This window comes from Trichechus manatus, unplaced genomic scaffold (assembly GCF_000243295.1).
Source record: "Trichechus manatus latirostris isolate Lorelei unplaced genomic scaffold, TriManLat1.0 scaffold00087, whole genome shotgun sequence".
NCBI classification, from domain to species: domain Eukaryota; kingdom Metazoa; phylum Chordata; class Mammalia; order Sirenia; family Trichechidae; genus Trichechus; species Trichechus manatus.
Genome location: NW_004444023.1, coordinates 6,682,274 through 6,707,211, shown reverse-complemented (window position 1 = coordinate 6,707,211; position 24,938 = coordinate 6,682,274). Strand labels below are relative to the sequence as shown.

Genomic DNA, 24,938 nt, shown 5'->3' with positions numbered 1-24,938 from the left:
CTCCCAAAGGGAACTTCTGTCTGCAGAAATCAGACAGAAGATTCCTCTTGAGAGCTGTGTGATCTTTGGCCATTCATTTTCGCCCAACAATCCTCAGTTTTGCCGTCTCTACACGGGGAGTAAACACTGTCCGTCCTCCAGAGCTCCCCTGTGAAGTACAGGCAGTATATAAAATTATGGTTTAGTGATTGGATTCCAAGGCTTCAAATCCCAGTTTCTCCTTTTCCAGGTATGATTCTGGGCAGATTGCTTCACCACCATGTGACTCAGTTGCCCCATCTGTAAAATGGGGATGATAATAATAATAATAGCTACCTCATAGGGCTGTTGTAAGGACTAAACTAAATAAGGCTTAGAGCAGTGCCTGGTGCATACCATAGAGTATGATTCTTTTAGTACATTTATATTATTATTACTGATTCAACACTGGGATGCCTTTGTGATACGAGTCATTATTTTATGTACCACTAAAGGAGAACCTGGGTAGCTTAAACAGCTAAGCGCTCTACTACTGGCTGAAAGGTTTGAACCCCACCCAGAGGCACCTCAGAAGACAGGCCTGGTGATCTGCTTCCAAAAGGTCACAGCCTTGAACACTCTATGGAGTAGTTCTATTCTGCACAGTGTGGTCGGAATCGGACTCCACGGCAACTAACAAGAGGGAAAAACCTCTGCCAATTAAACTGTGACACTCCACTGAGTGTAATCCCCATGGCGATTTCAGAGCTGCAAAAAATGTGAAATAACTGTATTAGAATCAATATAATCAGGCATTAAGCCTAGACAACTGTTAGCCACAATTATTTTCATGAATGAAAAGAACTTCCTAGTACCCAGGGGATCCTCTTTACAAAATGGGGATTTTTGAGCTGGCGTGGGAAAAACCTAGAAGGGCTTCCTGGAGGAGGACTCTTCCCCATTCTTTTCCCCTCTTTCCGCTCCCAGCAGGACACGACCAAGCCCACCATGGCAGCCCGCCGCTATTCTGGCTTGGCCAGGCGGGTGCTCACCATCACCTTCGCCCTGCTCATCCTGGGCCTCATAACCTGGGCCTACGCTGCTGGCGTGCCCTTGGCATCCGATCGCTATGGCCTGCTGGCCTTCGGCCTCTACGGGGCCTTCCTCTCTGCGCACCTGGTGGCGCAGAGCGTCTTTGCCTACCTGGAGCACCGGCGGGTGGCGGCAGCGGCGCGGCGGGCGGCCGCGCGGGGACCCTTAGACGCGGCCCAGGCGCGCAGCGTGGCGCTGACCATCTCGGCGTACCAGGAGGATCCCGCGTACCTGCGCCAGTGCCTGGTGTCCGCGCGCGCCCTGCAGTACCCGCGCGCGCGGCTGCGCGTCCTCATGGTGGTGGACGGCAATCATGCCGAGGACCTCTACATGGTCAACATGTTCCGCGAGGTCTTCGCCGACGAGGATCCCGCCACCTATGTGTGGGACGGCAACTACCACCAACCCTGGGAGCCGGCGGCAGCGGGTGCGCCGGGAGCCTACCGCGAGGTGGAAGCCGAGGACCCTGGGCGACTGGCGGTGGAGGCGCTGGTGAGGACGCGCAGGTGCGTGTGCGTGGCCCAGCGCTGGGGCGGCAAGCGCGAGGTCATGTACACGGCCTTCAAAGCTCTGGGAGACTCGGTGGACTACGTGCAGGTGAGTGGAGGGCGCCCCTGCCCCACCCCTGACCCTAACATTCCATCTTCCCTGGGGTCTTAAATTGTATGTAGAGATTCTTTCCTTCCTTTCTTCATTCATTCATTTATCCAATGCAGAGATTATTTCCTTGACTCATTCATCCATTCAGTATAGAGATTCATTCATATATTCAGTCCTCTATTCATTGTAGATTATTTCCTTTACTCATCCATCCATCCATCCATCCATCCATCCACCCACCTATCCATTCACCCATCCACCCATCCATCCATGGTCCATTCATTGCAGAGATTCATTCATTCACTTTTCAACCAGCCAATGTAGACTCTTTCCTTCACTCATTCATTCATCCTTCCACCCACGCACTCATCCATCCACTCAATACAGAGATTCATTTGTTCGTTCATTCATCATTGAACGTAGAGATCCTTCACTCATTCATCCATGCGATGCAGAGATTCATGTGTTCCTTCATCCCTTCCTTTCATTATTCATTCAATGTAGAGATTATTTTGGTCATTCATTCATCCATCTATCTATCCATCTATTCAATAGTCATTTATTCATTCATCTATTCAATGGTGAGATTCATTCATTAATGCAATATATTTGTTTTTTATTGCTGTGTAACAAATTAACATAAATTTGGCAGCTTGAAACAACACATGTTTATTATCTCATCGTTTCCCTGGGTTAGGAGTCTGGGCACAGCTTAGCTGGGTTCTCTGTTTAGAGTCTTACCAGGCTGCAACCAAGGTGTTTGCTAGAGCTGGCTTAGGGGTCCTCTTCCAAGCTCATGTGTTTGTTGGCAGAATTCATTTTCTTGCAGCCAAGGAACTCCTGGTAGCTTGCTTCTTCAAGGCCAGAAAGAGAAAGAGTCTCTGACTTCTAGAAACTCTTTTAAAGGGCTCACCTGTTTAGTTCAGGCCCACCCAGGATAATCTCCATTTTTATTAATTTAAATTAACAGGTTAGGGACCTTAATCACATCTGCAAAATCTCTTCACTTTTTTCATATAAGGTAATGTAATCGTCGGAGTTATATGCTGTCACTTTTGCCATATTCTATTGGTTAGAAGCCAGTTACAGTTCTCACTCAAGGGACACTATTATACAAGGATGTAGGTCTAGGGGATCATTTTAAGATGTGATTAGATGTTGAAAATGATTTAAAAATTCAGGGTCCCAGCTGCTCCCCACCACCGGTGCCCTCCCCCCAAGAACCAGGCCCACACAGTAGGGGTCTGGTCTGATCCTGGCCCCTCTGGCGGTACAGGTCTGTGACTCGGACACAAGGCTGGACCCTATGGCACTGCTGGAACTGGTGCGAGTGCTGGATGAGGACCCCCGTGTAGGGGCTGTTGGAGGGGATGTGCGGATTCTTAACCCTCTGGACTCCTGGGTCAGCTTCCTAAGCAGCCTGCGGTACTGGGTGGCCTTCAATGTGGAGCGGGCTTGTCAGAGCTACTTCCACTGTGTGTCCTGCATCAGTGGCCCTCTAGGTGAGCAGGGGCAGGACTTGGGAGGGTCATGGTTGGAGTGGAGAGGGAGAAGGGGAGCAGGGGATGTGACTGAGACTGGGGACAGAGATGGGGCTGGGGCAGGAACTGGGATGGGGATAAGATTGGAAAATGGAGGTGGAGATGGTATTTAGACTGGGGCTAGTGTTGGGGATGGGGTCGGAGAAAGGATATGGATGAGGGTTGGAGATGGGGTTGAGGAAGGGTTTGGGGAAAGGGATGTGAGAGTGTTGGGGTCAAGGACACGGTTGGGGCCGGGTTTGAGGTTGGAGATGTAGTTTTAGATGAGGGCAGGTTGGGGATGGGGCTGAGAATGGATATGGGATTGGGGATGGGGATGGGGTGGATTTGGAATCTGAATAGGTGTGGAGTCAGGGGCTGGGTTGGGGCAGGTTTGAAATAAGGATGGGTTGAGAATGGACTTGGGATTGGGAACAGGACTGGGGCTTTGGTTGGACATAGCGCTGGGTAGGGGATTGAGATGGTGAGGGATGGGGCTGGAGATGGGGTTGGGATTGGAGACAGGAATGGAGACGGTGTTGGTGAGACAGCAGAGGCTGATGCTCCTGCACTCTTTGTCCCCACCCAGGCCTGTACAGGAACAACCTCCTGCAGCAGTTCCTCGAGGCCTGGTATAACCAGAAGTTCCTGGGCACCCACTGCACCTTTGGAGATGATCGGCACCTCACCAACAGAATGCTCAGCATGGGCTACGCCACCAAGTAAGCTGAGGGGACCGGGTGGTCAGGTGTGTTCTTGGGGCAGATAGTACCCCAGGGAATGTGTGCATGTTGGGAGTTCTCCAAACCCACAGTAACTCCTGGGACAATGGTCTCTACCAAGTGAGACGTTAGGGGAGAGTGGAAGATACCATAAGGGACGGGGTGGCATTTGCATTGAATCATGTGACCCAATGGGCTCTACCAAATGAGGCAAGGCGAAGTTGGGGAATTCCACCTAGAAAATACAACATGAGATGGAGCGAGTAGATTCTACCATGGAGACCAAGTCGGCACAGGATTATTCCAAGGGAGGTGGGGAGGGCGAGAAATATATGCATAGCGTGAGATCTGACTAGTGAGAGAATGAATGAGAAAGAATCAAGTGAGAGGGGAGGGGAGCCCCTACACTCTAATAAAGGCTTCAGGGAGATGTGATGTGGTTCAGTGACGCTTTGGGGCATATGAGCCAGACAAAGTGAAGTTCAGAGAAGAGTGAGTTCTACAAAGTGAGACCCAGCAAGATGACTGGTCTGCTCTGAGAGGACTTGGAATATACCAAGGGACACCCATGCATTCATTCACTCGACAAACATTCATTAAGTGCCTACAACGTTTTAAGCCCTGAGACTGTAGTAGTTTCTTAACCCCTATGTACCTCAGTTTTCTTATATGTAAAATGGGGTCAATAATGGTCCCAACCTGATAGGGATATTGTGAGGATTAAATTCATGCTTATATTTAGACAGAACAAATAAGTAAAATATATAGTGTGTTAGATAATCATACATGCTATGGAGATAACCCATTGAGATATTTCAGAAGACAGGCCTGGTGATCTGCTTCCAAAAGGTCACAGCCTTGAAAACACTATGGAGCAGAGTTCTACCCTGTGCATATGGCGTCGCCATGAGTCGGAATCCACTCCATAGCAACTAACAACAACAACAATATGAGATAAATAGAGCCCGGAAGGGGGTGGGTAGGAAGTTTCAGGGTAGGGAATGAAATAATAAATAGGGTGTCTGAGAGGGTGTCAGGACTAGGTGAGGAGAGGGGGCTGGAGCAGCGAGCAACGCGGGAGAGTGTGAGGAGTGAGGAGAGGAGGACAGAGGGTTCACAGGGAGTCTGCTCACATAAGGCTTGGAGGCAACGTTAAGGACTTTGGATTGAGATGAGGGAGCCATGGGAGGGTTTTGAGCAGAGGGGTGATATGTTGCTGCTGTTGACTGCTGTTTTGAGAACTTGCAGGCAGCAAGGGTGGAAGCAAGGAGTCCATTGAAGATGGATGCAACTGCATCATTCAGGGGCTTGGTTTAAACCCGCCTAGTAGCCACCAAAAAAATAAAAATAAAAAAGACCAAACCCATTGCCGTTGAGTCGATTCCGACTCATGGTGACCCCATGTTTTACAGAGTAGAACTGCTGTCTGTAATCTTTACAGAAGCAGATCGCCAGGCCTTTCTTCTGTGGCACCACTGGGTGGGTTCCAACTCCCAACCTTTAGGTTAGTAGTTGAGTGCAAACTATTTGCGCTACCCAGGGACCTTATAGGAGCAACAGAATTTATGAAAATGGGTTGGATTCTGAGCAGGACTAGGAGAATGGACATGCAGGCCTCTGGAGTGACAGATGGGAAAGGGACTGGACACTATCAATTAATGCCTGTGGGGAAAGACTAGTGTGACCTCTCCTAACAAACTGACTGCTGGTGACCACCCAATGGCTTTCTGTAAAAGGAATTCTGGCCTTGAGTGGCTTGGCTGGAAATCTGCAGGGATTGATTAGTAATGTCTGCCATGGCCACAGGAAGGGAGCCTGATGGTCCCCTTGAGAAGTTCTACCACATGAACTACACTAGGCAGGAACCGTGCCTGTCTAGTTCCTCATCATGAAGCTGCCAATAAGAGTTATCACAGTGGTATTAGTAATAGATTAGTGATAGTATTAGTAAGAGTGCTAGTAATAGTAATAATCTTAGTAATAGCAATAGCATTAGTCATAGTAAAAACAGTAGTAGTAGGTAGCATTTATTGAGCAAGTACTATATAAAAAAACCAAACCCACTGCTGTCAAGTGGATTCCGACTCATAGCAACCCCATAGCCACCGTGTAGGACAGAGTAGAACTGCCCAATAGGGTTTCCAAGGCTGTAAATCTTTAAGGAAGCAGACTGCCACATCTTTCTCCTACTGAGCAGCTGGTGGGTTCGAACTGCCGACCTTTCCGTTAGCAGCCAAGTGCTTAACCAGTGCGCCACCAGGGCTCCTCATAGGAACCATTATTGACCCCATTTTACATATAAGAAAAACTGAAGGCCAGAGAGATGAAGAAACTAGCCCAGATCCCACAGTGTCATTTCTGGCTCCAGAATCCTCTCCAGGCCCCAAAGAAAGCCGTTCTGAGGCCGCCCCTTCCCCACCCTTCCAGGTACACCTCCCGCTCCCGCTGCTACTCAGAGACACCCTCGTCCTTCCTGCGCTGGCTCAGTCAGCAGACGCGCTGGTCCAAGTCCTACTTCCGCGAGTGGCTGTACAACGCACTGTGGTGGCACCGGCATCATGCGTGGATGACCTACGAGGCGGTGGTCTCAGGCCTCTTCCCCTTCTTCGTGGCAGCCACGGTGCTGCGGCTTTTCTACGCCGGCCGCCCGTGGGCTCTGCTGTGGGTGCTGCTGTGCGTGCAGGGCGTGGCACTGGCCAAGGCGGCCTTCGCGGCCTGGCTGCGGGGCTGCCTGCGCATGGTGCTGCTCTCGCTCTATGCGCCCCTCTACATGTGCGGCCTCCTGCCGGCCAAGTTCCTGGCGCTGGCCACCATGAACCAGAGTGGCTGGGGCACCTCAGGCCGCCGCAAGCTGGCCGCCAACTACGTCCCTGTGCTGCCACTGGCCCTGTGGGCTTTGCTGCTGCTTGGGGGCCTGGTGCGCAGTGTGGTCCAAGAGGCCACGGCTGACTGGAGTGGCCCATCCCGGGCTGCGGAGGCCTACCATCTGGCCGCCGGGGCCAGCGCCTACGTGGGGTACTGGGTGGTCATGTTGACACTGTACTGGGTGGGCGTGCGGAGGCTTTGCCGGCGGCGGGCAGGGGGCTACCGTGTCCAGGTGTAAATCCGAGCAAGGGTCTTAAGGGGAGGCAGGAGGAGACCTGCGGGGCTGAGGGGGACATGGACTTGCTGGGCTTTAGTTTCCCACCTCTGTGAAATGACTGAGGAGCCCTGGTGGTGCAAAGGTTAAGCACTCTGAAAAGTCGGCAGTTCAACCCACCCAGGGAGAAAGACCTGGCAGTCTGCTCTGGTAAAGATTCCGTTACCCCGCTGCCCTCCAGTCTACCCCAACTCATAGTGACTCTATAGGACAGAGTAGAACTGCCCCAGTAGAGTTTCCAAGACTGTAATCTTTACCGAAGCAGACTGCCACATCTTTCTTGTGTGGAGCCGCTAGTGGGTTCAAACCACTGACCTTTTGGTTAGCAGCTGAGCACTTAACCACTGTGCCACCAGGGCTCCTTCTGTAAAGATTACAGTCTAGAAAAATGAGGGGCGTCGACCCAAGCCTCCCCAGCCGAGACTATGTTGGGGCTGGGACTTCAGGGTCCCTGGGGACGGGTATTTATTGATCAGGGTGTAGGTTTTTTAGGGGCAGGGAGAAAAGGCCCCCCCCCACTTTTTCCCTGTTCTTATTTAATCTTCATTTGTACTGTGTGATTAGGATATAATAAAGAATTTTTTTTATTTTATTCTGAGACTTGTCTTTTTCCTTTTTTTGAGAACCAAGGGGGCTGGGTATGGTACTTTGTTATAGCAGCCTTAGGAAACTAATACTTGATCTACCTGCAAATCCCACTGGTTCTACCTTCAGAACAGATCGAGAACCACTGCTCCTCACCTCCTCTGTCACCACCTTTGTCCCCAAGCTGTATCTCTTGCCTGGATTAAAACCACTATCACGGGCCTAGATTACTGCAGCACCTACCTAAGTAACAGTGGTCCCTGCTTCCACCCTTGCCCCCCTACAGTCTGTAATCCACACAGTTGCCAGAGGGACCTGCAGAAATGTAAATTAGATTATGACTCTCCTTGGCTCAAAACCCTCCCATGACTCTCATCTCATGCAGAGGAAAATCCACAGCCCTTATGGTGGCCAGTGGCCATTATGGATTGAATTGTGTCCTTCCCAAAATATGTGTTGTGAATCCTAATCCCTATACCTGTAGTTATAATCCCATTTGGGAAGGGTTTTCTTTGTTATGTTAATGTGGCAGTATTAGTGTAGGGTGTGTTTGAAAGATAAAAGAGAAGATAAAGCAAGCAGAGAATGGGGGAAGATAGATGCCAAGCCAAATGGGGATGGCCAAGGAACCAGGAAACAGAAGCTGAAAAAAGACAAGGACCTTCCCCTGGAGCCAAGAGAGAGAAAGCTTTCCCCTAGAGCCAGAGTACTGAATTCAGACTTCTAGCCTTTAAGAAAATAAATTTCTGTTTATCAAAGCCACCCACTTGTGGTATTTCTGTTATAGCAGTGCTAGATAAATAAGACAGTGGCCAAAGGCCTGCACGATCTGGTCCCAGGTCCTCTCCTACCTCATGGCCCACTCATTTCCTAAAGCCTTGCTCTAGCTACACTAGCCTCTTGGCTACTCCTCCCACATACCAGGCACCCGCCTGCCACAGGGCCTTTGCCCCTTCTGTTTCCTTTGCCTGGAACATCTTGCAATATGCAGTTCTTCCCCTAACTTCTCCGAGCTAGGTCAGACTTCATGGGTAAAGGGTAAACTCCTCCGGACTGCTAAATCTACCCAAGATTTCAGACACCAGCTGCAAGTCTGGGCGTTCCCAGGTCACCCACAATTCTGATCTGCTAGCTACAAATTAGAGGGTTCCATGCTTCTGATCCTGATCCGGAGTTGTACCCTGTTACTTCCTTAATAAACCACTTAACTGTTAAGTACAGTTTGTGAGTTCTATATATGGCCATTGCAATGGATCATTGAACCCAGCAAAGCAGCGGAGTGTGCTGTGGAAGGGACGGCTGGTGTCAGAACTGGTGAAAAGGTCGGAGAGTGGAGGTACGTCTGACCTCCACCTCACAAGGATCAGCTTTGTGCTGACGGCAATTCTCATTATCCCCCTTGAAGTTAGACAGGTTCTGACTCTACTACTGCCAACATTTACACCACTGACTCCTCAGAGTCCCTGGGTGGTGCCAACCGTTAACATGCTCCGCCGCTAACTGAAAGGCTGGAGGTTAAAGTCCACCCAGAGGCACCTTGGAATAGAGATCTGACAATCTACTTCTGAAAAATAAGGCATTGAAAACCCTATGGAGCACAGTTCTACTCTGGCACATGTGGGGTTGCCAAGAGTCGGAGTCAACTCGACAGCAACTTTCCCCTTAGGACACCTGCACTTCTGACAAACTGGTTACAAATTTGTGGGTACCTATTAGCCCCTCAGGAGCCCTGGTGGTGCAGTGATTAAGAGCTTGGCTGCTAACCAAAAGGTCGGCAGTTCGACTCTACCCGCCGCTCTTTAGAAACCCTGTGAGGCGGTTCTACTCTGCCCTGTAGGGTCACTATGAGTCGGAATCGACTTAACTGCAACCGGTTTGGTTATTTGGTTTGATCAGCCCCTCAAGGAGCCCTGGTTGCACAGTGGTTAGAGCGTTCAACTGCTAACCAAACAAACCACAGCGGCTCCGTGGGAGAAAGATGTTATTCTGCTTCCGTAAAGATTTACAGCCTTGGAAACCCTATGGGGTTGCTATGAGTCAGAATCAACAGCAATGGGCTTGGTTTTGGTTTTATTAGCCCCTCAGTTTTGTTAATTCACTAGAACTCACAAAATGCAGGAAAGCATCATATTTATGATTACTGTTTGGTTTTTTGGTGGCACTAAGGCCTAGAACACTTTATTCTTATATTTTCAGAAAAAACAGGACAGGAGGGGAGTCACATACCTACCAAAAAACCCAAACCAGTTGTTGTTGATTCCAACTCATGGCTACCCCATATGTGTCAGAGTAGAACTTTGCTCCATAGGGTTTTCTTTTTTTGTTTTTTTCTAATTTATTTTTGTTGTTGTTGAGAATATACACAGCAGAAAATATACCAGTTCAACAATCTCTACATGTATAATTCAGTGACGTAGTATGGTTACAGTTTTATTATAAAGGATACAGATCAGGACCAGCATAAAGACAACACATAGGGCAAGGTCTGGGAGGGCCCCCAAACTTGGAACTTCCGTGTCTTCTCCACATGGAGTGAGGATGCTTCACTCTCCCAGCACACTGATGTATTGCCAATCAGGGATTTCATTACATAGTATAATGTGGTGGTGTCAGACCTCATCTAACTTCAGGGGGAGAGATGAGAATCATCAGCATCAGCCCACAGCTGATTCCTATGAGGTGGAGGTCGAATATAACTCCACTCTCCAACCCTTTTTACCAATTCTGACACCAGCCATCCCTCTCACAGCACTCTCTATTTCTCTGCTGGGTTCGATAATTTATTGCAATGTTCGCACAGAACTCACAGACCGTATTCATGACTATGGGGTTTATTAGGGAAGTAACAGGTTACAATTCAAGACTGTCATGAATTGAACTGTGTCCCCCAAAAATATGTGTATTGCTAGGCCTTGATTCTCAGTATTGTGTGATTGCCCACTATTTTGTCATCTGATGTGATTTTCCTATGTGCTGTAAATCCTGTCTCCGTGATGTTGATGAGATGGGATTACTGGCAGTTATGTTAATGAGGCAGGACTCAATTTATAAGATTGGATTGTGTCTTGAGCCAATCTCTTTTGAGATATAAAAAAGAGAAGCTAGCAGAGAGACATGGGGACCTGTCATGGATTGAATTGTGTCCCCCCGAAATGCGTGTCAACTTGGTTAGGCCATGATTCCCAGTACTGTGTAGCTGTCCTCCATTTTGCGATTATAATTTTATGTTAAAGAGGATTAGAGTGGGATTGTAACACTCTTACTAAGGTCACATCCCTGATCCAACGTAAAGGGAGTTTCCCCGGGGTGTGGCCTGCACCACCTTTTATCTTGCAAGAGATAAAAGGAAAGGGAAGCAAAGTGAGAGCGGGAACCTTACACCATTAAGAAAGTAGTGCCAGGAGCAAAGTGCATCCTTTGGACCGGAGGTTCCTGTGAAGAGAAGCTCCTAGTCCAGGAGAGGATTGATGAGAAGGACCTTCCTCCAGAGCTGACAGAGAGAGAAAGCCTTCCCTTGGAGCTGACGCTCTGAATTTGGACTCTAGCCTACTTGACTGTGAGAAAATAAATTTATCTTTGTTAAACCTGTTCACTTGTGGTATTTCTATTATAGCAGCACTAGATGACTAAGACAAGGATCAACTTGGAAATAACAGGAACAACTCAGGATACAGTTTTTTGATCAGGGTGGCAACGAGTTAACTTTCACAGGAGCAGATCACCATGTCTTTCTCCTGCAGAGTTCGAACCGCCAACCTTTCAGTTAGCAGCTGAATGCTTAACCATTGCATCACCAGGGTTCCTTATCATCATATAACTTGACGTATCCCAATGCCATCAAGTTGATTCCGACTCATAGCTACTCTATAGGACAGAGCAGAACTGCCCCCATAGCATTTCCAAGGCTATAATCTTTACGGAAGCAGACTGTCACATCTTTTCCCAGTGGAGCGGCTGGTGGGTTTGAACTACCAACCTTGTGGTTAGCAGCCAAGCATATATATTTTTAGGGGCCACAATTCAATCTGTAACAGGAAAGAAGAGGTTGGGGGGCATCAAGGACTCTATTTGAGTGTCTTCTGCAGAAGGGAATGCCAAGGAGACTGTCAGAAATCTCGCTGTGGGGCTATGAGGAGGGTCTGGCCTTGCACCTGAAACCCTCAGCACAGGGCTTTGCACTATGATATAAAAACACCAAACAAACCTGGTGCCCTTGAGTCTATTGTGACCAACGGTGACCCCATGTGCTTGAGAGCAGAACTGCGCTCCACAGGGTTTTCTTGGCTGTAATATTACCGAAGCAGATCGCCAGGCCTTTCTTCCATGGTGCCACTGGGTAGGTTCAAAAGGCCAACCTTTCAGTTAGTAGCCAAAAGCAAACTGTTTGCACCAGCCAGGGATCTTGCACTGTGATAAACCCATTGCCGTCCAGTCAATTCCGACTCATAGCGACCCTACAGCACTGTGCTAGCTGTGGGTATTATTATAATTATGGGGGCCATAATTCCCCTGAGTGTGTTTGGGGTATACTGTCCCCTCCTCCTACCTGAGTTAGTAGCGACCACTTTCAAAGACTAAAGAAATTGGAGCAGAAAAATATACTCTTTATTTTAGGGATGAAAGTGGGACAAGGAAGGAAGATACCTTTGTTAGCTGCCGCTGAAGTACCATCTAAAGAACATCCTGGGGAAACAACGAGGCTTGCGTGTGTGGAGGGAGGGGTGGGTTGGGGATCAGAAATCTGGGCCCTGGGGGCCTGGATGCCTGAGTCTCAAAGGTGGATGGGAGCCTGGACTCCTGGGTCTGCGGGAGGAGGGGGCTGGGGGCCCAGAGTCCTGAGTCTGAGGGAGGAAAGCTGGGGGCCTAGACCCCTGCACTGAAAGAGGAGGGGCTGGGGGCCTGGAGTCCAGGGTCTGAGGGAGCAGTGGGCTAGGGGCCCAGAATCCTCAGTCTGAGAGGAGAGGGCGGGGCCTGGATTCCTGGGTCTGAGGGAGGAGGGGGCTGGGGGCCTGGATTCCTGGGTCTGAGGGAGGAGAGAGCCGGATGCTGGGACTGGAGGGTCCCGAGGTCTTACCACCCGAACAGGATCAGACTCGCGGACAGGAAGGCCGCGGAGGCCGCGAGCAGGCACAGGTTGCTCGGTGTCAGAGCCCCGGGGGAGGCCAGCAGCTCGCCCAGGCTCGGCCTCCAGGGCTCGATCATCTCCGTCTCGCGTGGCGCCCAGCGCACCACTTCCCGAAAGGAGACCTGAAGTTCGGTCTCCCCGCGCGGGGGCGGGCCTGTCACTGAGGGGCGCGCACGTCAGCCGGACGAGCCCGCCCCCGCTAAGCCCCGCCCCCCGCGGCCGCGCCCTGCCCGAACCATTAAGAAAGAAGTAGAGCCGCGCTAGGGGGCGCTCTTCGTGCACGATCTCGCAAGAGAAGGTCCCGCGGTGCTTGGGCTGCGCGGGTCGGATCCGCGCCACGTTCCCTCGGGCCTCCGGCAGCTCTCGGAAGTAGGTCTGGTCCTGAGTCCGGAGCTACGGGACGCTTGGGCTAAGGCAGCGGGAGGCGCGAGGCCTGCCAGGGCCCGCCCGCTGGAGCTCAGGTCCTGCATTCTCAACCCGCACTCGTCAAACCGTAAAGTTCAACCAAGGCCCCGCCCCTGAACCAGACCACGCCCACTTGACTCATGGCCCCACCCCTCCGTTTTTATTTGCCGATCCTTAATACGTAGCCCCTCCTCCATGCCTTGACCCCGCCCCCGGAGCCTGTACTTGTCTCCCGCCGTAAGCGCTGCCCCTAACTCCCAAACCCTGCATATAATCCATCCCCTGATCCCTGCCCTGCATTATGGGCCTCGACCCCTTTCCTAAATCCCGGAACCCTCCCCTGCACTAAGCCTGTATCTAGACTAGGCTCCCCAAGTCCCACCCCCTTGAGTCCTGACTCCCCATCTTCTTCTAAAGCGTAACGCGCCTCCTAAACCCTTCAGGCTGGCCCCGCCCCGACTCACACCTCCTCCTACGAACTTCCAGGAATAGGTGATCTCCTTAGGAAGCTCGAAGTTGACGTTGCAAAAGAACATGGCCTGATCACCCCGAATCACCTTCACGTCCTGAACTGAAGACCGGGTTCAGGTCACCCTTTCGGACCTGCCCACACCTGGTCCCGCCCCTGAACCACAAGCCTGCCCCTTCCTCGCTCAGGTCTCGCTTCTCCAGTTCGTCACTTCCAGTCCCCACCCCTCCATCTGGCAGCTCAGTCTTTCCAGGCCCCTCCTTTCACTTGGGCAGTCCACTCACTCTAAACCCCGCCCCTCACCTGGGCAGTCCAGAGGAAGATTGCAGAGGGTAGAGTAACACCCGCGGCAGCGGAAGCGCCTGGAGACCTCCTGGCGCCCTATGGGGCGGGAACGCTGGGTCTGGAGGGATGTCTCCATCTTCCCCAGCCCGTGTCCCTATGGCCGATTTAGGATGTATTAAGTCTCCCTGGGAGCCCTGGTGGCGTAGTGGTTAAGAGCTTGGCTGCTAACCAAAAGGTCGGCAGTATGAATCCACCAGCCGCTGCTTGGAAAACCCTATGGGGCAGTTCTACTCTGTCCTTTAGGATCGCTATGAGTCGGAATCGACTCGACGGCAACATTTTTTTTTTGGGGGGGTGGTGGTTCTATTGACCCCTTAGAGTCTTGGCCCCGCCTTCCCTGCGCTCATTGGAGGGCTCTCATCTCTCGCACCCTCTAGGATTCCTAGTGTTTTCTTTGGAGCTCTCAGACCCACCTTCTGGGTGGTTATTGAGCAATAGCTGGTCTACTTACTTTTCTCCAGGGCTTTTTTTTTTTTTGCCTCCTCCGAATCTAACACCTATGCTCTCCCACTCACGTAGTCTCAGGTTTTGGCCCCGACCACTTCCCTTCCCCCGCAATCCTGAGCTTTGAATTATATCCTCACCGCAGGGAGGGATGCAGTCCGGGGCTGCAGAGAGAGAGGAAGAGTTACTACTCTGCAAGCTACTGGAGGGGATACCCTACCTGAAGGTCCCTTAGAAGATGTTACTGGGCCGGAAATATTCCTCCCGGGGCGGGGTGGGGGGTGGGGGCAGGCCTGCTGCTTTCCACCTAAGGGGCAGGGCCAGGCCTGCTCTCTGCATCTAAGGGGCGGGGCCAGCCCTGGAGAATTTCGGAGAGACAGGTGTGTATTCCACTTGCAGAGAACAGAGACTAACTAGAGGCCAGGCTATTAATATTTTTCACGGAATGCGCATGGCCAGACACAGAGATTAGGAAGGGACTGGGGCCTGTCTGGGTCAGGAGCATCCCACGAAGGGGTCCCTGCTGGAGAGGAAACCCTCCGTCAACGGGGCGGGGCCGGATCCTGAGCAGTCCAGGCCGGACTGGTCCACCAAGGGAAGGGCTCAGGGATTAGGCCAGAAGCGGATTTGGGATTTCAGGAATGTGTCCCCTAACTGTGTTGCACGTAGAGGGAGATGTGGTGATGGAGTCTACTTTTACCTTCTTTAAGCTGTGCTATGTCCTCCTTCATGGCCTCGGCGGCAGCACGGAAAGCCTCCTCATAGGAATCTACAGGATAGAGGGGGTCCATGTAGTAAAGTCCCTTCGCCGATGACCCGTGTAGCTGGACAGGGCCCGCTGTCACCGTGCCCTTGCCCCTTCTCTCCACCGCTACGTCTCTCCTATATACCACATCCAATGCTGTCCACATCTCCACCCACCCTGTCTACCTCCAAGGCTAAGTCCCCAGGTCTCCTGCCTCTTGAGTCTCTCTCGGATGGACCCCCTCTTCTGCATTATCTTGTTGCTGGGAAGGGGAGGATAAAGATCAAATTCCTCACCAAGGCCTACTAGGCCATATGTGATCTGGCGTAGTTCCCCTGCCCTCTCTGTGTTTCATCCATACTACCCACCTTTCATTTCCCCTAATGCAAAAGGAACCATGTTCCCTACCACGCTTTGCCCATGCTGGCTTCTGTTCCTAGCACACCCTTCCCCCTACTCCTACTCGTCCTTCATGTCTTACCTCAAGTGTCACCTCCACAGAGGGTCTCCCTCACCACAGATCTAATCTTGCTCCCTCTGTTTTTATCTCATATAGTGCCCCATTTGTTTCACTCATAGCTCTCCCCAGCTTGTAACTACATACACTTGTATGTATGGTCCACCACCCGTCTGTTTTTTGTACTGTGGTGGCTTATGTGTTACTGTGCTGCCGGAAGCTATAGCACTGGTCTTTCAAATACCAGCAGAGTTACCCATGGTAGACAGGTTTCAGCAGGGTTTCTGGACTAAGACTAGGAAAACAGGCCTGGTGATCTACTTCCAAAAATTAGCCAATGAAACCCCTGTGGATTACAGAATATTGTCCAAGACTTCAACTTGCTTACTTTGAACGTGACATCAGAAGGGACCGATTGCTGAGAAGGACATCATGGTTGGTCAAGTGGAGGGTCCGTGAAGGCGAGGGAAACCCTCAATGTGATGGACTGACACAATAGCCACAACAGTGGATTCAAACATACCAACGATCACGAAGGTGGTGCGGGACCAGGCAACGGTTCATTCCATTATATATGAGGTTACCAGGAGTCAGAGCTGACTTGACAGCAACTTACAACAACATACGTACGGTGATTGGTTTGCCTCTTGTGCTAGACCGTAGGAGCCCTGGTGGCAGCTGTAGTGGTTAAGTACTCAGCTGCTAACCAAAAGGTCAGTGATTCTAACCCACCAGCTGCTCCATGGGAGAAAGATGTGGCAGTCTGCTTCCGTAAAGATTACAGCCTTGGAAACCCTGTGGGACAGTTCTACTCTGTCCTACAGAGTCGCTATGAGTTGGAATTGGCTCAACAGCAGTGGGTTTGGTTTATGGTTTTGTGCTAGACTGTAAGTGAATGTGTCCTTCTTTAGTGCTATGTCCCCAGAATCCAGGAGAGGGGCCCAATCTTTGAATAAATAAATATGTGTAGAATGAATTCCAGGATCCAGCTGGAACTGGAGCTGTAACTAGTGGCCTATGGCCCAAATCCATCCCTTGGACATGTTATATTTGGCCTGAAAAGTGTTTAAAAAATAAACATACGAGCCGGTTGCCAACATATAAAATTTGGGAAAGTCACATAAAATATTTGGCTTCTCGGTTTAAAAAGATGGGGAGAAGTATAACTTGGAGATCATATTACACAAGGCAACAGTTAGCTGAACAGCAGCCCACCCCACTCACACACGGCACACACCCACTTCCCCATAGCCCCGCTCTCTTCATTTCTACGTCCCTCCCCCTGCCCGCCTTCACTCTTTGATGTTTCTTGCCTGTTCTTGTAGGCGTTTGAATTTTGGCCATTGCAATAGCCTTCAAACTAGAAAGTTTTGTGAATTTTTTTCCCAGGGAAGCTTTGCAGAGAAAGTAGATATATGGATTGATCTAGTGGTAGAGGTGGTTTTGGAAAACAAATGGGGCAGGGATTGCCAGTAGCCTTCAATCTCCCTCTCTCTTTTAAAATTATTTTATTGTATTTTTGGTGGAAATATACACAGCAAAACATACTCCCATTCAACAATTTCTACAGCTAACGTTCAGTGACATTGGTTACATTCTTCACATTGTATCAACATTCTCATTATTTCCCTTTTGGTTGTTTTACTCACAGTAACTTAGTCTCACTGCCCCCTGAAGTTTTCATCTATGTTTTAGAGTAACTGTTGTCCATTTGGTCTCTTATCGACAATTTTTTGAAAGAGCTCAGCACTCAAGGGTGACATTCTTTACTTTTTGATCTACCCAGCTATTTAGTTAAAAGATGACTTCTAGGGATAGTTTTGTTTCAATGTTTAAAGAGTATCTCTAGGATTCTTCCAGTGTCAATGCGTCCACTAAGTCTGGATTCTTTGAGGATTTGAAGTTCTGTTCCAGTTTTCTCTCTTTCTATCAGGATCCATCTATTGTCTCCCTGATCAGAATATCTGGTAGTGGTAGCTGGGCACCATCTAGTTCTTCTGGTGTCAAGGTTCCAATATCTCTTTTTCCCTTTAATAACAGAACACTGCATTTCTGTGGGAACAGTGCCACCCAACTAAAAGATTACATTTCTCAGGCTTCCTTGCAGTTAGGTGTGGTCATGTGACCAAGTTTTGGACACTGAGATTTAAGTGGAAGTGTCACATGTGAGTTATACAAAGTAGCCTTAAAAAGGAGGTGGTGCCACCTTATTACTCCCTTCCTCCATCCTGCTGCCTGAAACTTGGTTGTGATAGCTGGAGCTCCAGCAGCCATATAGGACCATAAGGACAAAGACTACACCTACGATAGAAAGCTGGAAAGAGTTTGGGTCCCTAAGAAAATGGAGCTGCCATACCAGCCCTGAATGTCTACCTCAGAACTTATTTCTCATGAGAGAAATAAACTTCTGGCTTGGTTAAGCCATTGGGGTGTGCGGTGGGGGTTTCTCTGTGACTTAAAGCCATACAAAAAGGGCGGGATTTGAGGATATTGGCAAGAGTGGCTGAAGTGATGATGATGGGGTAATAAGCTGGAGAAAGGGGATATTGAGGCCAGGAAGAAGGTTCAAAATGAGGAGTCAAGAGGTCGAGTCTCAGAGGTCTCTCCAGGGCCCCAGAACAGGAGTGTGGTCTGAAGATGAAGGATGGTCAGGCGGATGTGGTCAGAGTGGGGGCTCAAATGAGATAACATCAGGATGTCAGAGGAGTCATCTCACGGATGGGCCAAACCAAGTGACTCCAGGGAAGGGAGAGTGTCGGATAGACTCAGTGAGCCATGGAGGGAAGGGGATGGTTTATGTATCTAGTGCACTGTGGGAGTAGGAATGGAATGAAATGTTCCAAGGGACATGGGTTATATCTCGTGCATCATGGTGGGGTGGGGCCGGTGGACATTGTAAAATTCTCCCAAAAAGAGGTGCATATCGATTGTGCTCCAACTCTGGTTCTGATCATCTGGGTTTGAGTCTTGGCTCTTCCAGGTGTAAACACACCTGTCTCACTTAGACATCAATCACAAGTCCTTCTCCATATTTGACCTTGGTCAAGTGACTTAATCTTCCTTAATCTCATTCATATAATGGGGGCAATAAAGTACCTACCTTCTAGGGTTGGGGTGGAGGTGAGGATTAAATGCCATGCAACATAAAAGTGCTTGGCCATGCCTCATAAAATTGTTTTCATGACTAGATGAAATAATGCCTGGAGGGGCTTAGAACTGTGTCTACCACACAACAAATGTTGTGGGAGGTCAGCTATTATTATTACCATCCCCTGGTTTGGATAAAAGAGACCTGGTGGCAAAGCGGTCAAACACTCAGCTGCTAACTGAAAGTTCGGTGGTTTGAACCCACCAGCTGCTCTGTGGGAGAAAGATGTGGCAGTTTGCTTCCATAAAGATTTACAGCCTTGGAAGCCCTACAGGGCAGTTCTACTCTGTCCTATGGGGTTGCTATGAGTCAGAATCAACTCGTGGCAATGGGTAGGGGGAGACTGAGGCACAGAGAGGCTAGGGAAGTTGTCCAAGGTCACAGAGTTCAAGCCAGGTGGCCAGGCTCCAGAGCTGGCACACTTTAAATCATTATTGTACACTGCCCTCCTCTCTACACCCTCTCCTCTACTCCATGGTTCATAGACACAGACAGTATCACCTGCGACCATTGAGGGGAAATGTTACGTCAGCCTTGTCCATCTCTCTGGTCCTTCAGTGGGGAGAAACTTGGGTGCCATCCTCCTTCTTCCCACCCTGCACATCCCACATACGCCTGCTCCAGTCTATCTCCGGCATGTCTCCTGGGTCTACCCTTCCTATACAGTTGAGCCCCAACTTCTCCGTCTGTAAAAATGTGGCTATAAAAGTGCACCACACACAGTGGTGCCGAGGAAGAAAGGCTTGGCAATTTGCTTCCATAAAGACTACAGCCATGAAAACTCTGCAACACGTGGGGTTGCCACTGAGTTGGAGTTGACTCAGTGGGTTTGGTTTTGGTTTCACCAGGCTCATATGAGGGGCTTAAAGAAGAATGAATATAAGTAACTCTCTGCCTGGCAGACACAGCCTCTGCCATGTACAGGGCTGGCTAGGCACATAGTCACATCCTTGATCTTCCTCCTCTATCCTCATGCCCCACCTCCTCAGCTTAGACCCATCTTGACCTGCCTGGATCACTGCGACTGCTCCAAGCCACCACCCAACATCTCTCTCCTGGATACCTTCAATAGTCTTGCTTCTGCCCTGGCCCCAAGTGGCTGCCACAGGGATCTTGCTAAAACCTAAGTCAGATCCCATCCCTCCTCTGTGCAAAACCCTCCAACGGCTCCCCTATCCCACTCAAGGGCAATAGCCGAAGTCTTTATGATGGCCTACAACAGCCATTCTCAAAGTACGTTCCTGGACTAGCAGCATCAGCGTCAGCATCACTTGGGAACTTGTTAGACATACAAATTCTCCCAAACCTGTTGCTAGCTGTCATCGAGTTGTGAAATCAACCCCACATGTGCAGAGTAGAACTGCTCTATAGGGTTGTCAAGGTTGTGACTTTCTGGAAGCAAATTGCCAGACCTGTCTTCCAAGGCGCCTCTGGGTGGGGTTGAACCACCAACGTTTTGTCTAGCAGTTGAGCACTTAACTGTTTGCACCACCCAGGGACTCTATCTCAGACCTAATGGTCAGAATCAGGACTGTGGTCCAGCAATCTACATTTTAACAGGCTCCCCAGGAGGTTCTGAGGCACACTGAGGTTTGAGAACCACTGGCCTACATCCTGCTGGATTCGTCCCCTTTCTGTCTCTGACTTCATCTCCTATCACCTCCCTTGCTGACTCCATTCCAGCCCTGCTGGCCCCAGGGCCTTTGCACCGGCTCTTTCCACTGCCTACAACTTTCTTTCCCCAGATTATCTGCATAGCTCTCACCTTCACCTCTTTCAGGCCTTTGCTCAATCATACTTTTCATTTGCACCTCCCCTGACCGACTTATTAAAAATGATCACCCCATTAACCACCTGTTCCCTTTCCTTGCTCTGTCTTCCTCCACAGCCTGGAACACCAGCTGATGTACGGTAATATTTTATGGATGTTTCCTGTCTGTCTCCTCCCATCCCCGAATATAATAAACCTGAGTGCAGGCTCTTGCACTTATGTTCACAGCCATGTCCCCAGCGCAGTGCGTGGAAGAGTTGACAAATATTTGCTGGACATATTGCACTTGCCTTCTCCCGGCCTCCAGTCTCTCCCTCCAGTCCATCCCCACAGGGCCTGTTATCGTTGTGTGCCGTTGAGTTGATTCCGACTCATAGTGACCCCATAGGACAGGGTAGAACTGCCCCATAGGGTTTCCTAGACTGCAGTCTTTACAGAAGCAGATCGCCAGGTCTTTTCTCCCACGCAGCTGCTGGTAGATTCGAACTGCCAACCTTTCAGTTAGCAGCTAAGCGCTTAACCACTGCACCACCAGGGCTCCTTCACACAGCCCCAGACGGCTCTTTATACGACCAGAGCTGACCCTGCCCCTCCCCTGCTCCTCCCCTGCTCACAGCCCTCCCCTGGCTCTCCGGGGCTTCATAGGGTTTTCAGTGGCTGATCTTTTTTTTTTTTCTTTTCCAGAAGTAGATTGCCAAAACTTTCTTCTGAGGCACCTCTGGGTGGGCTTGAACCACCAACCTTTCAGTTAGCAGTCGAGTGCGTTAACTGTTTGCACCACCCAGGAATGGAAGTAGCTGCCAATGCAGAAGCCCTCCCCTGGCTTTCCAGAGTCTCAAGTCTCCCTGACCTTTCTGCCGAACCCGACCCTTGTTATTTAGCTGCCTCCTCGATGTCCCCCGGGCCCCTCAGTCACTGTGTCCTAGCCTAGCTCACCATCTGCCCCCACTCCTACTCTTTCTCTCCAGCTCCTCTTCTCAAGGATAGTTGAACTGCCCACCTAGCTATGCCCTGCCCCTCTTGTCCCCAGGTCTCCTGCCCCCGTCCCCTCTTGTCCACGTTCACAGCCCCAGCTCTGCTCAGGCCTCATCCTCTCTCACCTGGACCCTCACCCCAGCCTCCTCCCTGGCCTCCCAGCCTCCAGTCTCTCCCCTCCAGTATGCCACACACATGCCCCCTAGAGTGGGCTTCTGCACTTCATCTGGACCTGTTCCTCCTCTTTTCAAAGCCTTCTGTGAAAAGACAGCCTGAGTGGGGAGAAAGGGCATTTCCTGGAGCCCTGAAACTCCCTTTTCCAGTTCTCACGTCCTCAGGTCTCCCTTTGGAGAGGGGGCTCCGCAGCTGGGGTTGTCTCCATGCTGCCTTCCCCCCCTGGGCACCCCCATATGTCCCTCCAAACTCAGCCTGGATGGGCAGGAATGTCCTCATCTTTGGGGGTCTTTGTCCAAAAGCTGGGTGGACAACAGCATGAAGCAAAAGGAGTAACTGCCAATGTAGAAAAAACCAAACCAAACAAGTTGCCATTGCATCACCCCAACTCATGGTGCCCCCATGTGTGTCAGAGTAGAACTGTGCTCCGTAAGGTTTTCAGTGGCTGATTTTGTGGAAGCAGATCGCCAGGCCTTTCTTCCAAGGTGCACCTGGGTAAACTGGGACGTCCAACATTTTGGTTAGCAGCTGAGTGCATTAACTATTTGCACCACTCAGGAACGGAAGTAACCACCAATGCAGAAACCACTCCCCCTCAAAAAAAAAAAAACAAAAACCCAAACCAGTCGCCATCAAGTCGATACTGACTCATGGTGACCCCACGTGTGTCAGAGGAGACCTGTGCTCCACAGGGTTTTCAATGGCTGATTTTGTTGAAGCAGGTCGCCAGGCCTTTCTTCCGAGGTACCTCTGGGTGAACTTGAACCTCCAACTTTTGGTTAGCAGCCAAGCACTTAGCCATTTACACCATCCAGGGATGGGAGTAACTGTCAGTGCAGAAAACAAACAAACAAAAAAAAACCCAAACAAGTTGCCACTGAGTCGATTCCGACTCCTGGTGACACCATGTGTGTCAAAGTAGAACTGTGCTCCACAGGGTTTTCAATGGTTATGACCTTTTGGAAGCAGACTGCCAGGCCTTCTTCTGAGGTGCCAAATGGGCGGGTTGGAACTGCCAAGTTTTCGGTTCGTAGTTGAGGGCTTAACCATTTGCACCACCCGGGGACCTGTGGACAGAGAAAGACGCCCTGGAATCCCGTCCTAGGAGGTGACAGGTTTATCCTGAACAACAGCACTCCGTGACCTCCCTCCTACTCCACTCATTCTCTGGCAGCTCCAGTCTCTGGCATGGGGTCGGGGGGGGGGGTCATGTGTCCTGTGACCATGGCGAGCAAGTGTGATTACTGCTGACACTACCCCTTGGCCAAGAATGTGCCCCACAGCCCTGTGGTCCCTCCACCCGGCCACACGCCTGTGTATTTCTTCAGAGCTGCACACGTGTCACACCCCAAGGCTGTTACATGTGCTTTCCTGCCAGGGCCGCCACACCCATGTCTCTTATCACTGCCACCTGAGTGACTCTCAGGTGCTCCTACCTAGTTTTCTGATCCCCCGATAACCTTATAGGTCTCTGTTGTTGTTGTCGGGTGCCATCAAGTCAATCACAACTCATAGCGACCCCATATACAACAGAACAAAACACTGCCCAGTCGTGCGCCATCCTCACAATCATTGTTATGCTTGAGCCCATTCTTGCAGGCACTGTGTCAATCTACCTCATTGAGGGTCTTCCTCTTTTTCTCTGACCCTCTACTTTACTAGGTGGTGTAAACAGTTTACACTTCACTGCTAACCTAAAGGTTGGAGGTTCAAACCCACCCAGCAGTGCCATGGAAGAAAGGCCTGGCGATCTGCTTCCATAAAGATTAACCTGTTGCCGTTGAGTCTATTACAACTTATAGTGACCCTATAAGACAGAGTGGAACTGCCCTATAGGGTTTCCAAGGAGCAGCTGGTGGATTTGAACTGCTGACCCTTTGGTTAGCAGCCGAGCTCTTAACTACTGTGCCATCGGGACTCCTCCATTAAGATTACAGCCAAGGAAATGGTATGGCACAATTCTACTCTGTAACACACTGGGTCTCCATGAGTTGGAACCAACTTGACAGCAATGGGTTTGGTTTTTGTGGTATTTGATACCCTCACACATTAAAAATGTGGAATCGCATTCTAACTGTAAAAAGTATATAGATTTTTTCATCCTAGAGGAAGACAAAAGAGCCCTGGTGGCGCAGTAATTAAGCGCTTGGCTGGTAACAAAAAAGCCGGTGATTCAAACCCACCAGCAGCTCAACAGGAGAAAGATGTGGCAGTCTGCTTCCGTAAAGATTACAGCTTTGGAAACCCTAAGGGGAGTTCTACTCTGCCCTATAAGGTCACTATGAGTCGGAGATGACCCAACGGCAATGGGTTTGGTTTGTTTTAGAGGAAGACATCCTTCCTGAGGGTCTGTCTCATCTTCCCCAGGGTCAGGGAGACCCTGTGTCTCACTGAGCTCCGCAGTCATCCTGGGAGGCAAGGAGATTGTTCCACCTTACAGGTGGACAAGTTGAGGCCGAAAGAAGGGCAGTGGCAGGTCCAGAGTTTTGTAGCCAGGAAGAGTGGGAGGCACACAGCGAGGCTGGGACCCAGCTGATCCCAACTGGGGGTCTTCTCCCTGGGCTGGGCTCCACTCTGGGCTATTTTGCCATTGTCCCTCTACCCAAAGCCTCGCCAGTCTCTACACGTCCCTCTGAGAACCACTTTCTCCCTGACACTCAGCTTGCTAGCATCACCCCCTCCCAGATCACTGCTGAGTTCCTTGGGGGCCCCTGCACACACCCACTTCTTGGGGGTCCCAACCCTGCATCTTCCCTACTGCCACCCCCACTCCACTCACTCTGGGCCGCAGCTGTCTCCTGGAGGGAGTGGGTCATTTGGGTAAAGATGTCGTGCAGGCGGCCTCTCTCATCGTAGTCTGGGGTGGGGGGAGGGGCATCAGATGGCAGGAGTTTGGGGAGCAGCTTCCCCCAACCCTGTGTCCCTAACATGGACATTCTCTGTCTCTCTATCATCTTTCTCTCCCTCTGAATCTGTCCCCCCACCCCGTAAGTCTCTATCCCCCTTCTCTCTGAGTCTCTACCCACCAAGTCTCTGGGTTGCTATCCTTCCTGATTCTCTGTCTCCCTCCCTCCGTGTCTGGGTCGCCCTTTCTCCGGTTCTCTGTCCTCCCCTCTCTCTGGGTTTCTGTCCTCCTCTTTCTAAGTCTCTATTCCTCTTTTTCTAGGTTTCTGTCCTCCCCTCTCTCTGGGTCTCTGTCCTCCCCTCTCTCTGGGTCTCTGTCCTCCCCTCTCTCTGGGTCTCTGTCCTCCCCTCTCTCTGGGT

The 24,938-nt window shown here is 50.5% G+C and overlaps 2 protein-coding genes across 2 annotated transcripts in view; one reads left to right on the top strand and one right to left on the bottom strand.

The window, feature by feature from the left end:
* Positions 1–913: 913 nt before the first annotated feature.
* HAS1 (hyaluronan synthase 1) lies at positions 914–7,092 on the top strand. The gene is made up of 4 exons (XM_004381725.3): positions 914–1,647; positions 2,927–3,152; positions 3,760–3,892; positions 6,320–7,092. Exons 1-4 carry the CDS (start codon positions 967–969, stop codon positions 6,993–6,995), a joined length of 1,716 nt encoding a protein of 571 aa, XP_004381782.1. The 5' UTR covers positions 914–966; the 3' UTR covers positions 6,996–7,092.
* A 5,594-nt stretch (positions 7,093–12,686) lies between these two features.
* Positions 12,687–24,938, bottom strand: part of SPACA6 (sperm acrosome associated 6) — a 12,943-nt gene continuing 691 nt past the window's right edge. The window contains exons 2-8 of the mRNA XM_012557051.1: positions 24,454–24,531; positions 15,105–15,173; positions 14,545–14,568; positions 13,919–13,996; positions 13,611–13,717; positions 12,978–13,134; positions 12,687–12,901 (exon numbers count right to left, since the gene is read on the bottom strand). Coding sequence (XP_012412505.1) covers positions 12,687–12,901; positions 12,978–13,134; positions 13,611–13,717; positions 13,919–13,996; positions 14,545–14,568; positions 15,105–15,173; positions 24,454–24,531 — 728 coding nt within the window. The remainder of the gene's footprint in view (positions 12,902–12,977; positions 13,135–13,610; positions 13,718–13,918; positions 13,997–14,544; positions 14,569–15,104; positions 15,174–24,453; positions 24,532–24,938) is intronic.